The 12214-nt window shown below is 37.2% G+C and overlaps 1 protein-coding gene across 3 annotated transcripts in view; it reads right to left on the bottom strand.

Annotated features, from left to right (window-relative positions):
• The window catches only part of Il31ra (interleukin 31 receptor A), a 105986-nt gene that overhangs the window by 69081 nt on the left and 24691 nt on the right, over nt 1–12214 (bottom strand). For all 3 annotated transcript variants that reach the window (XM_005392691.2, XM_005392690.2, XM_013518468.1), the window contains 2 exons: nt 7736–7825; nt 335–452 (listed from right to left, as the gene is read on the bottom strand). In XM_005392691.2, coding sequence (XP_005392748.1) covers nt 335–452; nt 7736–7790 — 173 coding nt within the window. In that variant the 5' untranslated portion in view covers nt 7791–7825. The remainder of the gene's footprint in view (nt 1–334; nt 453–7735; nt 7826–12214) is intronic.

Raw genomic sequence — 12214 nt, forward strand, 5'->3', positions numbered from 1 at the left:
AATTTGCTAAGTCCCCCCTATTATTATGTTATCCTTCTTTTATTCTTTAAAATTTAAAAAAAAAGTAAATATGCAGCCTTTTCCACATAACTAGAACCTACTCTTAGTCAATAAGGGAGCTCTAGGAAGAATTCATCATGTGGTCCTATGTCCCCTCTCTGCAGCAACAGATTCTGTCAGCATGGCTGCAAGTGGCTAAGATGTCACCTAGCCACTAGATATTCATGTACCCACCCAAAGTTATAACTGAGAAAATGTTTTACTTCATGTATAACTTGACTCTTCAATGAATCAGGAGTGCCTGTCCCCTGCCATCATTCCCACTCATACTTACCAAATTACATTAACAATGTACTGAGTAAAATTGGTTTCCTTCTCTGGACTCCAAGTACAAGTTAAAGTCTTATAGTTGTATAAGACACATGAAATGTTCTCAGGTTTAGTTGGCAGAGCTAGAAAAGAAATCACACAAGTTTTGTACACAACATATACTACCAGCATTGAGTATTTTAAGGAAAATGGGCTGAACAATGCTAAATTTGATGGCTAGTTGCTGGGTATAATAGGTTTTACTAATCAGATTGATGAAAAGAATCTACATCTCTTCAACTATTCCCTCTAAAGAGTTGGACTTCTACTTATTAAAAAATACATTTATATTCTTACTCAAAAGCAACATTAAAGAAGCAAAAATTAAAACACCAGGCACTAAACACAGTGTCAGTGAAATTGTAAGTAAACGAGCAACTGATAGAACTATTCTGGATAATTGGATAATAGGTGATATGGGCATAAGACAAAAATATAAGGTGCTGAACTATGGCGCACCTTTATGCATCGATAATTTTCTTTTTCTAGAAGATTGTATATTAGAGAAATATCTTCATTTGTATTTTCATATCTTGTTTCTGATAGTTCCCTACTCAATCAGAAAGGCAAATTACTCTCCAGACAGGAAGCTAAGCCCTCAAAGGGTCCATAGGTAGAATTCAGGAGAGTATGAACTTTAATGGGAAAATTTATATATTTATTTTATATTAACATATTATTGAAATTTAGAATTCCCTTCTATCATGAACTTAGTCAACAAAATACATTAATATTATCACTACTTGTGACTTTGTTACCATTAAAAAAACAACTATAGTGTTCAACTGAGACTTACTGAGTTGAAAAGTAGTTCAGACTTGCTTTTATTTGCTCAATAACTCACGTGTATCTTTTCAGCACTTAATGTCAGAAAGTTTTTTCTACAAAATAACGTGGGGACAGTCCTTTAAGTTTTTAATACATTCCGAAGCTGTGTTATAAAACTACAATGAGCTTTACTAAATATAGCGTGGCAGTCCATTGGTTACTTCATGACTGCCACACATTTACAGATTAGTCAAAGATATTCACTGTATTTTGGTGGTTCATAGGATATTCTCCCAAGGCGGTGGTTCTTTAAGGCTTTCCTCTCCTCTCTGTACTCTAGGTTCAGGCACAGATGTAGCATGTCCTGCTCCCATTTTCCATAAGTTAATTGGGGTAGTAGTGCAGGTGGAAAGAAAATGTCAGGTTGAAAAGGGTATTCTCAGAAAAACTGTACTTTTGAGCTTTTTTTTCCTGAAGTAGTGCTCAAACAAATACAAAGCAAGACTTCCAAAGTTTAAATTGCCCAACTAGCATTCTGACAACCTAAAAACTGGTAAAGTAGCTCTTAGTGGATAAATGGAAACAAAAATGTGTGTTTCTTCAAAATTTCTAATATGATCACCAAGCTGTTTTTCAACATGCCTTATATTGCAGAATTGAGTCTGCACCTAATTTTAGAAATGTATCCCACCACTGTTCCTCACTTCTCTTTGCTCTTGTCTCTGTTCCTCTTTTAGCACACATCTGCTGCTGGCATTTAGCTTGTCTTCTTTCTTCAACTGTATACCCCAGAGTATTAATATAGAGAGAGACATTTGGACTGTGTGTGTGACCATCATGTCATACTCCCATGTAAAAAAGCAATGGCAGCCTAGCTACTTCAGGGGAGGATTTCTACACTTCCAAAGCAGATTTAGCAGATTAGAGTGAGTTCACGCTTTTTAGGTGCCACTTTAAGGTTCCTTAGCCTGGGAAAATAGCAACAGTTTATTTAAAAAGAAAGAGGACTCAGTCCTTTTGGTGAACAGAAGTCACCGTGGACCTTCAATAAGGACAATTTTAATGTCACAATAAAGGAGGACAGTGTGCAGTTCAATGGTTCAATAGTGTGCAGTTCAGTGGTTTGATTTATTTTTTGCACTGCAAGAATCATAGAAATTACATTCTCCACTGTATTTCACTTTCTTTTGGATTGCACTAATTGTTTTTGTGGGAAGACACTTTACCTGGAAAAGTAACTGAATATTTACTTAAGTAACTGAAAAAAAGAATATTTTCTCTAAATAATGATTATTTTCACAGTGGAAATTTCAGTATTTTATCACAATATATGAGCAGAGACAAATACCAATTTCAAAGTGCATGGGAAAATTTTTAATATGTGCAATTTAATATAGAAAGATTTCTGCCTGTTTGGCCAACAGGTTTTTGGTAGTATAAGTTAGGATAAATGTGCTTTTATATGCACAGATATTGGATCATCTAGAAATTGCTTTACAAATACTTAAAGCATGGTCCCCAGTAAGGCCAAGAAAGTTTCCAGTTAAATTCTTTTCATAATAATCCTACAGTATCTCTTATTTTTTAAAAAAATAATTTTGAAGAAACATTTTACTTGATGCTTTGCCAGTTAATGGTGGAGAAATACATGCTCAAGTAATATTTCATATAGTAAAGCAGTTATAAGGTTAGCTTATTAATAAGATATTAATGTTTGCTTTACTATTTAAGGGGGCCACCGATAAATTCACTTGTACTTCTATATTTAGAAATTGCAACTTATTTGCCCTAGATGAATTCTTTAGCATGTGATACACATTTCTGTTAATCTGTGAAAGTTTAATGTACTGGTAAGTTGCACTTTAAATAATACTCATATTATGATACCCCAATTAGACTTTTACAGCACTTAAACATTTATGTATTTATTAAGATTTTTGGCTTACAGGCATAAGAAGTGTAAGACACAGTTTTGTGGGTTTGTACAAGCATAAGCCTCGTTATTGACACTAAGGTTAGTTTCTTTAGGTCATTATAAGGGCTATCCACCCCCTATCATTAATGTTCCTCTTGCATTTCCACTCTCATGTTCACATTTAAGTATGTGAAACTGAGCTTGCCATAATTTATTTCCCTGTAAAAGGATTATACATATGAAATTTTATAAATATACTGTTTGTCTTCACCTACCACATAAAACTGGTTAAGAAGCCAGCAATGCCTCTGTGACTATCTTTATTCACAGAAGAAACCAGAGACTTTTAAGCCAAAATATAATGTTCAGTGCTATGGATTGGGGGTGGTGGGTTCTTTTTTGTCTCACTGTATATTGCCCCAATACAGTGAGATTTCCTTTATTCACAAGAGCACAACGTTTCAGCTTTAAGTGATAAAAGTACTTTTTAAAAATTCTACTTTGATTATAATGTCGCATCTTTGTGACTTTAAAAGGTAAATAAAGGGCTCAGATAGGCGACTAAAAATTGGCTTGAAAACAAGTTTGGTCTCACAGCTGCCGCTGTCCATGGAAGTCAGAGCTGTTTTCAGATTTAGGAATAGCACAGCACTGTCGGATCGCTGGCTGCAGTCTCATTTAGTTCCATTTCTTGCAGCACCGGGGTGTGCATTACCACGTGTGTATTTCTACAACACTGAAACAGCAGAGTGAGGCAAGACTGTAGATTAGCAGCGGAGGGGAAATTGTGCCTTTACTGTTAACGATATGCCTTTGTTTTGAATGCTATGCTGCAGGGCATGCTTTTTTTTTTTTTTTTTTTTTTCCTCTTTAACCCTTGAATACGAGGCAGTAAGGATGAAACCTACTTCTGCAAAGATACATTTGTCTTAAATATCTAGTTACAGGCTCTAGTAGAAACCAGGAAGGAAGAATTATCATCAAGTGCTAAACAAGATAACCACCCATTAGTTGTACAGAGAATTCCTTTATAGTAGCTAAGAGGTTAAAAATAGTCTTTATTGTATTTTAACATCAGACTGATTTTTTAAAACAATATTTTTGTTATTCTAACACTAGATAAAAATTAACTGTGTTGGTAAAAATTTACCTCAAATTATTTACTTTTCAAAATTTTATTTTATTAGTACATTTTGCAGCACACGCATTTTATAATCATCTTGGGAAGCTGGTACTTGTATATAACACAGTTTGTGCTTTCCTCCCCTCTCCCTCCCTCCTTCCTTCTCTCCTCCTCTAGTTCTCTTTTCCTCTTTTCATTCTTGTTGATACTGTTAATCTGGGTTCACGTTTATGGCACATGACATCCACATTCATGGAGGTTGTTAGGACCTTGTACCTGGCACATCTTCACTCTGCCTGTTTCCCCACACCCTCACCCTCACCCTTTGCACTTGGTCCCCTGGACCCCTTCCTGTCTGCAAGAGATCCATTCCCTTGCCTTGTCCTATCCATCCTTTATTTTTCTTTTAGTTTGTTCTTTGCCTTACTCAGATGAGAGATACCACACAGTATTTAATTTTATAGTAGGATCAATCCCAAGCCTTTGGGAGAAGCAAAGTGCACTCCTTTTATGTACCTGGTTCCAGTAAGAATGACCAATAATTTTAACAATTTGGGGCAGGGCACTTATACCAATTTGAAATTTAATGGGTGGTTTGGAGTCATGCTAAATGACTCCATCAGAATGTTAGAAAATACTTTAGGCATCAGTAGCACTGGGACATACTGGAATCTTCAAATTTAAAATGGGAATTGTTTTAAAGACAGCATTCATTTCTGTAATTTTTTCATCAAAAATATTTTGATAAGCATGAGTCTTTTTTAAAAAACTGACTTGGTAAAAGTTTTGAGATTGTCTAACACAATGCTGTGGTAGCATTTAAAAAATGCTTTCTCCTGGTCCTTCACATGAGCCCTACACCTGCAGCACCCATCACTCGGTGGTTCGAAGACTTTCTAACTTTGTTACTTGCATGCCAAAGACTTGCATGACAAAGCTGATACCCTCCAAGTCTAAATGCTTAACAAGACTAAAATTAACTGGACCTGAACAAAATAATGCTACATATTACATAAACGCATTGTGCAAAGGGCCCACCTAACTTGAAACCTTCCTTAGAGACTCCTTGGACAGCAAGCATAATATTAACAGAGTCAATACTTTATGACCACCCTGGATAGTATGCAAATCCCACAAGAAGGAAAACTAAATGTCCACCAACAATGCTTCAAGAGGAATACCTCATACACTAATCAACTCACTCTGTCTCTATGACCCAGAGAAAATGGCAGTATGTGTATATATGTCATGTGTGTGTTTAGCATGTACTGTATATATTGTGTGGGGTCTTCGTCGTATGTGTGACATTTGTATGCCATGTGTATAGGATGTAGTTTGTGTAGTATGTGTGTCATATATGTGTTTGTGTGCATGTATGCACTCTGTGTGTGCACATATATATGTTTATTTATATCTGGTTTTAGTCCTGTAGTCCAGTTCTCTGCACATATTTGTACAATGGTAGCTTGCCTCCCAGCCTCCATTCACCAACACCCATCACACTACCTCTTGGTAGGATTTCAGAGTTCATCCTTGGCTAAAGAACAGGGAAACAAGAAGGCTTCTTCTCTTTCCCCAGAATATTTTTGATCTTGTTTTCTTGTTTTGTTTTGTTTCTGTTTTTGTTTTTTGGTTCTAGGAATCAAACTCAGGACCTTGCACTTGCCAGGCAGGCACTTGTGGTGCTGAGCTATATCCCCAGCCCTCTTGATCTTATACTATACTATTTTCATTATGATCTCTTCTAGTCATATTTCATTTTGATTCCTTCTTCATCCTAATTCTACATTGCATTAGCTAAATCCAAAGCCAGCCACCAAAATATCAGTGTAGGGACAGATAGATACATAGATAGATGATAGATAGATAGATAGATAGATAGATAGATAGATAGATAGATAGATCAATCCAAATCTACCCCTATAAAACCTCTGAAAATAGTTCTTCCTTCAATATCTATCTGGAGCTTCTTCAGAAACTTTAGTTAATCCCAGAAAGTAAAAGATCTCTGCAAAGGAAACTATGCAATACAGATGAACAACATTGAAAAAGGCACAAATAAATGGAAATATATCCCATGTTCATGGATTAGAAGAATTAATATTGTCAAAGTGTCTGTGCTACCCAACCTGGATAAATCTGGAGAACATTACATTAAGTGAAATAAGCCAGATACAGAAAGATAAATACGACATGATCTTAGCCAAATTCAGAATCTAAAAACATTGATCTCAGAGTACTAAGCATGGAGCAATGGTTACCACAAACTTGGGTAGTTAGAGGGGAGAGGCAATAGGAAGATACTGGTCAAGAGATATATAATTCTAGTTAGATAATTAGTTGACTGTCCAGAATAGGGAAACATAGAGGGATAGAAAGTAGATAAGCAACTGCCTGTGACTAAGGGAGGGAGCATGGGCAGGGGAATGATGGATGTCTACTAATAGTTGGGTTTCTTTTATGGAAGATGAAAATGTTCTAAACTGATTGTAATGGTGGGTGCATAATTCTGTGAGCGCACTAAGAAAAACTGAATTATATACTTTAATGGGCGAACTGTATGACATGAACTTTCTATCAATAAAGCTATTTTTTAAAAAAAAAAAAGATGTTTTGTTTAACATATTTTAAAAGCCACAAGTCAGAAAGAATCATGTATCTGGTCTCCAAAACCGAAAATGTCACAGGTATCAAAAGAAAAAAGTGGCTCTAAAAATGATTTTCACTCTACCTAGATTATTTTTACAGGGCTACATTTGTTTTGCCATTGCTGCTTGCCATACAGCGAGGGAAACAAATAGCCTTAGGGAGGACACTTGGTACTGCTGTTACAGGAGAGTAGATAAAATGAATGCTCACCAGTCTTTCCAGGGCTTATCAATATCTCCTCCTCCTGGACTTACTGGAGGATATTATTTCCTTGGCCCTTTGAAATCAGACATTGACATGCCTTGACCATTCACATGTAAGAAGAAGCATCTAAATGTTGGTGCTTGATGTCTTCTATATCTTCTCAGTGCTCAACCCACACTGATTTTTCTCTGCTTTTAAGTTTTTAAACACAAGATATTATGAAATTAATGGATCTCAGATGGATAGAGCTATTAGATATTAGGCCCACAGTATTGAGTTGGAACACTGTAAACATATGCTGCTGTCTCATGTGCCTTTATGCCCTTAGAATTTATGGCAAATAATGTGAATACTGTAGGGGTGTGTGTGTGTTTGTGTGTGATATGAAGCCACAACTAATATAAAAACTATGGTGACAAGTCCTTATCCTTACACCGTAACAGTGATCTTGACCTTTGGAGGCCATGTTTCCCTTTGAAAACACAATAGTCCATCTTACCAAATTTACATATGTAAAAGTATACATGTTGGTGTGCACGCATAGATGCACAGACACACACATGCACACACACTCAGGGTGTTCACAATCCCCTGTTGTCCTCTGTGGAGGCTCATGGTCCAGATGTTTCTACTTTGAAGTTAAAAATTATTGTCCAACAGAGGCAGTAGGGACCACATCACCTGTAAAAGTGCCTAGGCTGACCTACCTGTCAGGCTGAGTTTGCAGAGTAAAGGGAATATCCACAGTGCCCAGATCCACATGGTTTCTGTATTATCTCACAAGGCTGGAGAGCAACCTGAAAGTGTAATCACCAAGACATAGATTACTTCTTGCTTCTTTTCAACAAATGTATTCCACCAACAGATCCTGGGGAACTTGAAGGGGAGAAAGGGTTTTATTTCTATTCTACTGTATTCTATTCTATTGGCTGTCATTACACAGATTCTTTCATAATTACTCCATTAACCCCAGCCAACATTTTAAAGATGTGCTACAATGATGTTTTCATTTTGCCCATAACACTCTCTACTATGTAATACGAAACATACAACCACCACCATGAATATGCTTCTGGAAAACTGAGGGACTATGAACCTGTAGGAACCTGAGACCTTTCTCAGGCCTTTGCCTCAACTTCCAAGCACACCAACTAAATGAAAGACTTCGTTTCCCAAAGTACCACACTATTTCCCATCTGCCTGCTTTGTACATGCCTATAATGCCCCTTTCCCTTTGTAATATCTGAAGATACAGATATACAGATTTTTTTATATACCAGGAATCAAACTCAGGGCCTCATGCTTGCCAGGCAGGCCCTGTGCCCACTGAGCTACATCCCCAGCCCTAGATTGTTTTTTAATGCATGGCTCCTGGCTTAGATCTCCTTCCCAAAGGCAAACCTACAGAAACTACATTTTCCCTGAAGTAGGGAACAGAAATTCTAAATTTCCCCTGCCTTTCCATCTTGAAGCTAGCCCTAATGAAATTCTCTGACCTAGTATTATCTGGTTGTAGGTCTTAAAACTCTCCTCATTCCAGAAAGGTTCTGCTCTATACCCAGGAAGAAGAAATGGTGCACCCACAGGTTTTTCTGGGCTCCTTCACCCAGTCTATTAGCAATGATGCCATGCAATGCAATCTCTATAAAAACCCATATGACAGGGTTCCATGAGCTTCCAGATAACTGAACATGTAGAAGTTCCTGGAGGGGGGCAGAAGCTCCACACCTTTTTTCCCATATCTTGTCCTATGTATCTCTTTATGTGTATCCTGTATAATATCCTTTACAATAAATCAGGCAACTATTTCCCTGCCTGAGTACTATGAGCCACTCAAACAAATTCACTGAACCCAAAGATAGGACTGTTGGAACCCGAATTATAACCAGTTGGTCAGAAGCACAGGTAAAACAATTTGAGGCTTTCAACTGGCAAAAGTAGGGAGGAAAGAATCTTGGGGACTGAGCCTCCAACTTGTGGGACCTTATGCTCCCTTCAGGCAGAAAGGGTCAGAACTGAATTGTATTATATGACACCTCACTAGTGGGCACAATGGATTGCTTATTTGTTGGTGGAAGAAATACCCACACATTTGGTATAAAACATCTTCTGTGTTGATTGTGATGTTAAAAAAATAGAGGAAAAACTAAGAAATGTTGGTTTTTCTGACACACACCTCTATTCCAACAAAGTAATCATCTTCCCAGACTCATCCCAAGGCCAGCTTTTTCTAAGACACCCTCCCTGAATTCCACACAAAGCGGAGAAGTCACTCTCCCCTTTGGGTCCCACAGTCTCCCATGCATCATCTGTGCTCTAGTCTCTGTCACTCTGAATGGTGCTTCGTAGTTTACCTGCTGACTTCCCTCTACACAGGCAGGATTGTGAGGGCGGAGCCTCTCCCATTCCTCTTTGAAGACTTACACTCAAGGCAGAGCCTGTGCAGCAGACATTTAATATCATTTTGTAATTTAATAGTCAAGAACAAAAGGACTACTAGTTTCTCATCTTGTCTCAGATGAGATGGTGGGAAAGCACACATATGAAGCAAACATAAAGTAATAACTCATTTTGGGAAGAAATAAATGATACTAAATTTGCCTTTGGCATATCCTAAGAGAAAAGATAAAGGAGTTCTCAACAAAATAAATTATTTCAGAAAAAGTCACACAACATCTCTGGGGAAAATGTTTTCTCATGTGCAAACCAAGTAGAATACCAAACTAACTGAAAATGTTAATAAATGACAACTTGGATGTATAAGAACAAAATATCATTAATAAAAGAATAGTTATATAACAACAATAGTGAATGCCTAATGGTACTCAGAAAAGTAGTTTTTCTCTCAAGATATAGCCCACTTTGATTCAAATAAGCACAAAACATAAAGGGAAGAGTTATAACTTGTCAATGAACACTAACTTTGTCTTTAAAAATTAATCATAACACTAGTAGCATTTGTGTCACTCAGTGCTTACTAGAGAAACAGATTTAATGCAAGATGTACAAATACACAAGAACTTACAAAATTGACATACAATGGCCTCCCACAGAGCTGGAAAAGTGAAACAGTGTCTGCATGCTAGAGATCCAAAGGATCCAAAGACCTGGAGCTCACTGTACAAATGCATGCAAATGTGAGGCAATACCCAGGAGCTTAGAAATAGGTCCAAGTGAACTCAACCAGTAAAATGTGTGCATAAAAGCGATCCTAGTTATTTGGGGTAAGTAAATGTGGAAATCAAGAGTTTGCATTCACTCAAAACTGCAGCCAGGGAAACATGTATATAATCTCAGAGATCTGGACCTAGAAAATCTTCATTGTCACGTGGTTGCAGAAATCTACTCAACTGATTGCACCATAAAGTGGAAGAAAGAAAGCTTTGAAAGCAGGAAGGAGAGGTCAGTTTAGAAAGTAAAATATTGATGGTTAAAAAGATCAAAGCTGGCAGTTTTAACACAGTACTACCTATAGAAGGAAACTGTGAAATTTCACTGGAGTGATGGACTCTAAATGGGCAGCCAAATTTCCCTCTCTGATTGCTCACATTCTCTGAAGCCTTTTCTGATTACTAAATTAGCAGAAAAAAGAAGCCCAAGACAAGGGATGTGAGCCATCCAATCATTAGAAAGACTGCCCCTCAAGTTTACCAATGTATCAATCTCTTGAAGGCTTAAATGTGGTGAACCATTCTCCCAAATCTGGGTCATAGGAAATCTCAGTGAAGCTGGCTGTGCTCCCAATAAAAACCAGAAACTATTTCCTCCATCCTTGAGCCAACAGTCTTAAATTTTTTTTAATTTTAAAGAGAGGGAAAAAAGCCAATAAAAATGATACAGAATTTCAAAACAAGATGATAGAAAATTAACAATGGTTATTGTATTGCATATTGTTAACTTCAAAGTAGTTGCTCAGATTACCAGATACAGACATGCATGATTGATCAAACAATATAAGCACTAACTTTTAAATTTAGAAATGCAGCAGCTTTGAATAATTGCTTTTCAAAGAGAGATCACTTTCCAGAAGTAGACAGTCCTACATTAGCAGATCTTCACTTGAATACAGCATATAGTAGAGCCTTAGAATTTTCATGCAGCACTTAGAATATGCTGTGCTAGACTAAAGGACACAGTGATGCCACATTAGGTATCTAACGGTATCCTGTCTCTAAGGATATAAACCTACTAGCACCTACCATAGGAGTAGAATGACTGGAAACAAATTCAAGTTACAAATTATTGCTGTGGCTGGGAGCTACTGCCCGTGGTAGTAGATGCTGCAACTTTTAGCAGTTTAAATTATCCTTGCCTCCCTACGTCCCTACTCGTACAGCTACTGTGAAGGAGCTAAAATATGGCTCTTTTACTCCCTAGCAACCCCCCATTACATGTTCTCTCCACCCCCACTCTGCCACAGCTGCCCTCTAGCAATTCAGTTCCCACTCAAGTAAGTATCTGGATGATCAGCTTCATCAAATTCACTTGTACAAAACTCCACAACCATGTAATTTTCCCAGGGCTTTCCTTCATTCAGTCATTTATGTAACTAATATAAACTGATGCCCATTTTATGCTAAGCACAGTACAGTAAACCTGTAAACTAAGTCCTACTGGTCTCTGAAAAATTCTGAGGGACTGAGTGAGGCTGGTCAGACTGCAGCTTGCTGCTCCCCTACCCCACCCCTAGTGTTAGCAGTCTACAGGTACTTGAATCTATGGCCGGAGTACTGTTCCTAAAATCTACTCTCTCTCTCTTTTGCCCATTTTTTAAAATGCTATCTCATACTATGAGAAACAAGCAGACAGCTGCCCAACCATAGCTGTCCCCACAGAATTTCTTATAGACTAGTAGGATTTGGTGTATAATTTTATTTTAACTGACCAAATAGAGGGGTCCTCTGCTCTCACTCTCTATTAAATGTTAACTTGGAGCCTGCAATAATAATAGTAGCAAAAACAGTGGCCTGAGATTTACAAAGCTTTTTCATAAATATTTTCTTATTATGTCCTTTCTGACCTTTGAAGTAAACAGGGCAGATATTGTAATATTTTATATCTGTTTACATTTGTGGGTTTTTTATTTTAAAGTTAAAAAACTAGCAAAACAGCAATGAAGACAAAATCAAAACAACACAAAAACAACAAAAATGATACATGACCACAAAACAAAATGATAGGAATTG

The sequence above is a fragment of the Chinchilla lanigera genome, unplaced genomic scaffold (genome assembly GCF_000276665.1).
Source record: "Chinchilla lanigera isolate Chin_1 unplaced genomic scaffold, ChiLan1.0 scaffold00045, whole genome shotgun sequence".
Lineage (NCBI taxonomy): Eukaryota > Metazoa > Chordata > Mammalia > Rodentia > Chinchillidae > Chinchilla > Chinchilla lanigera.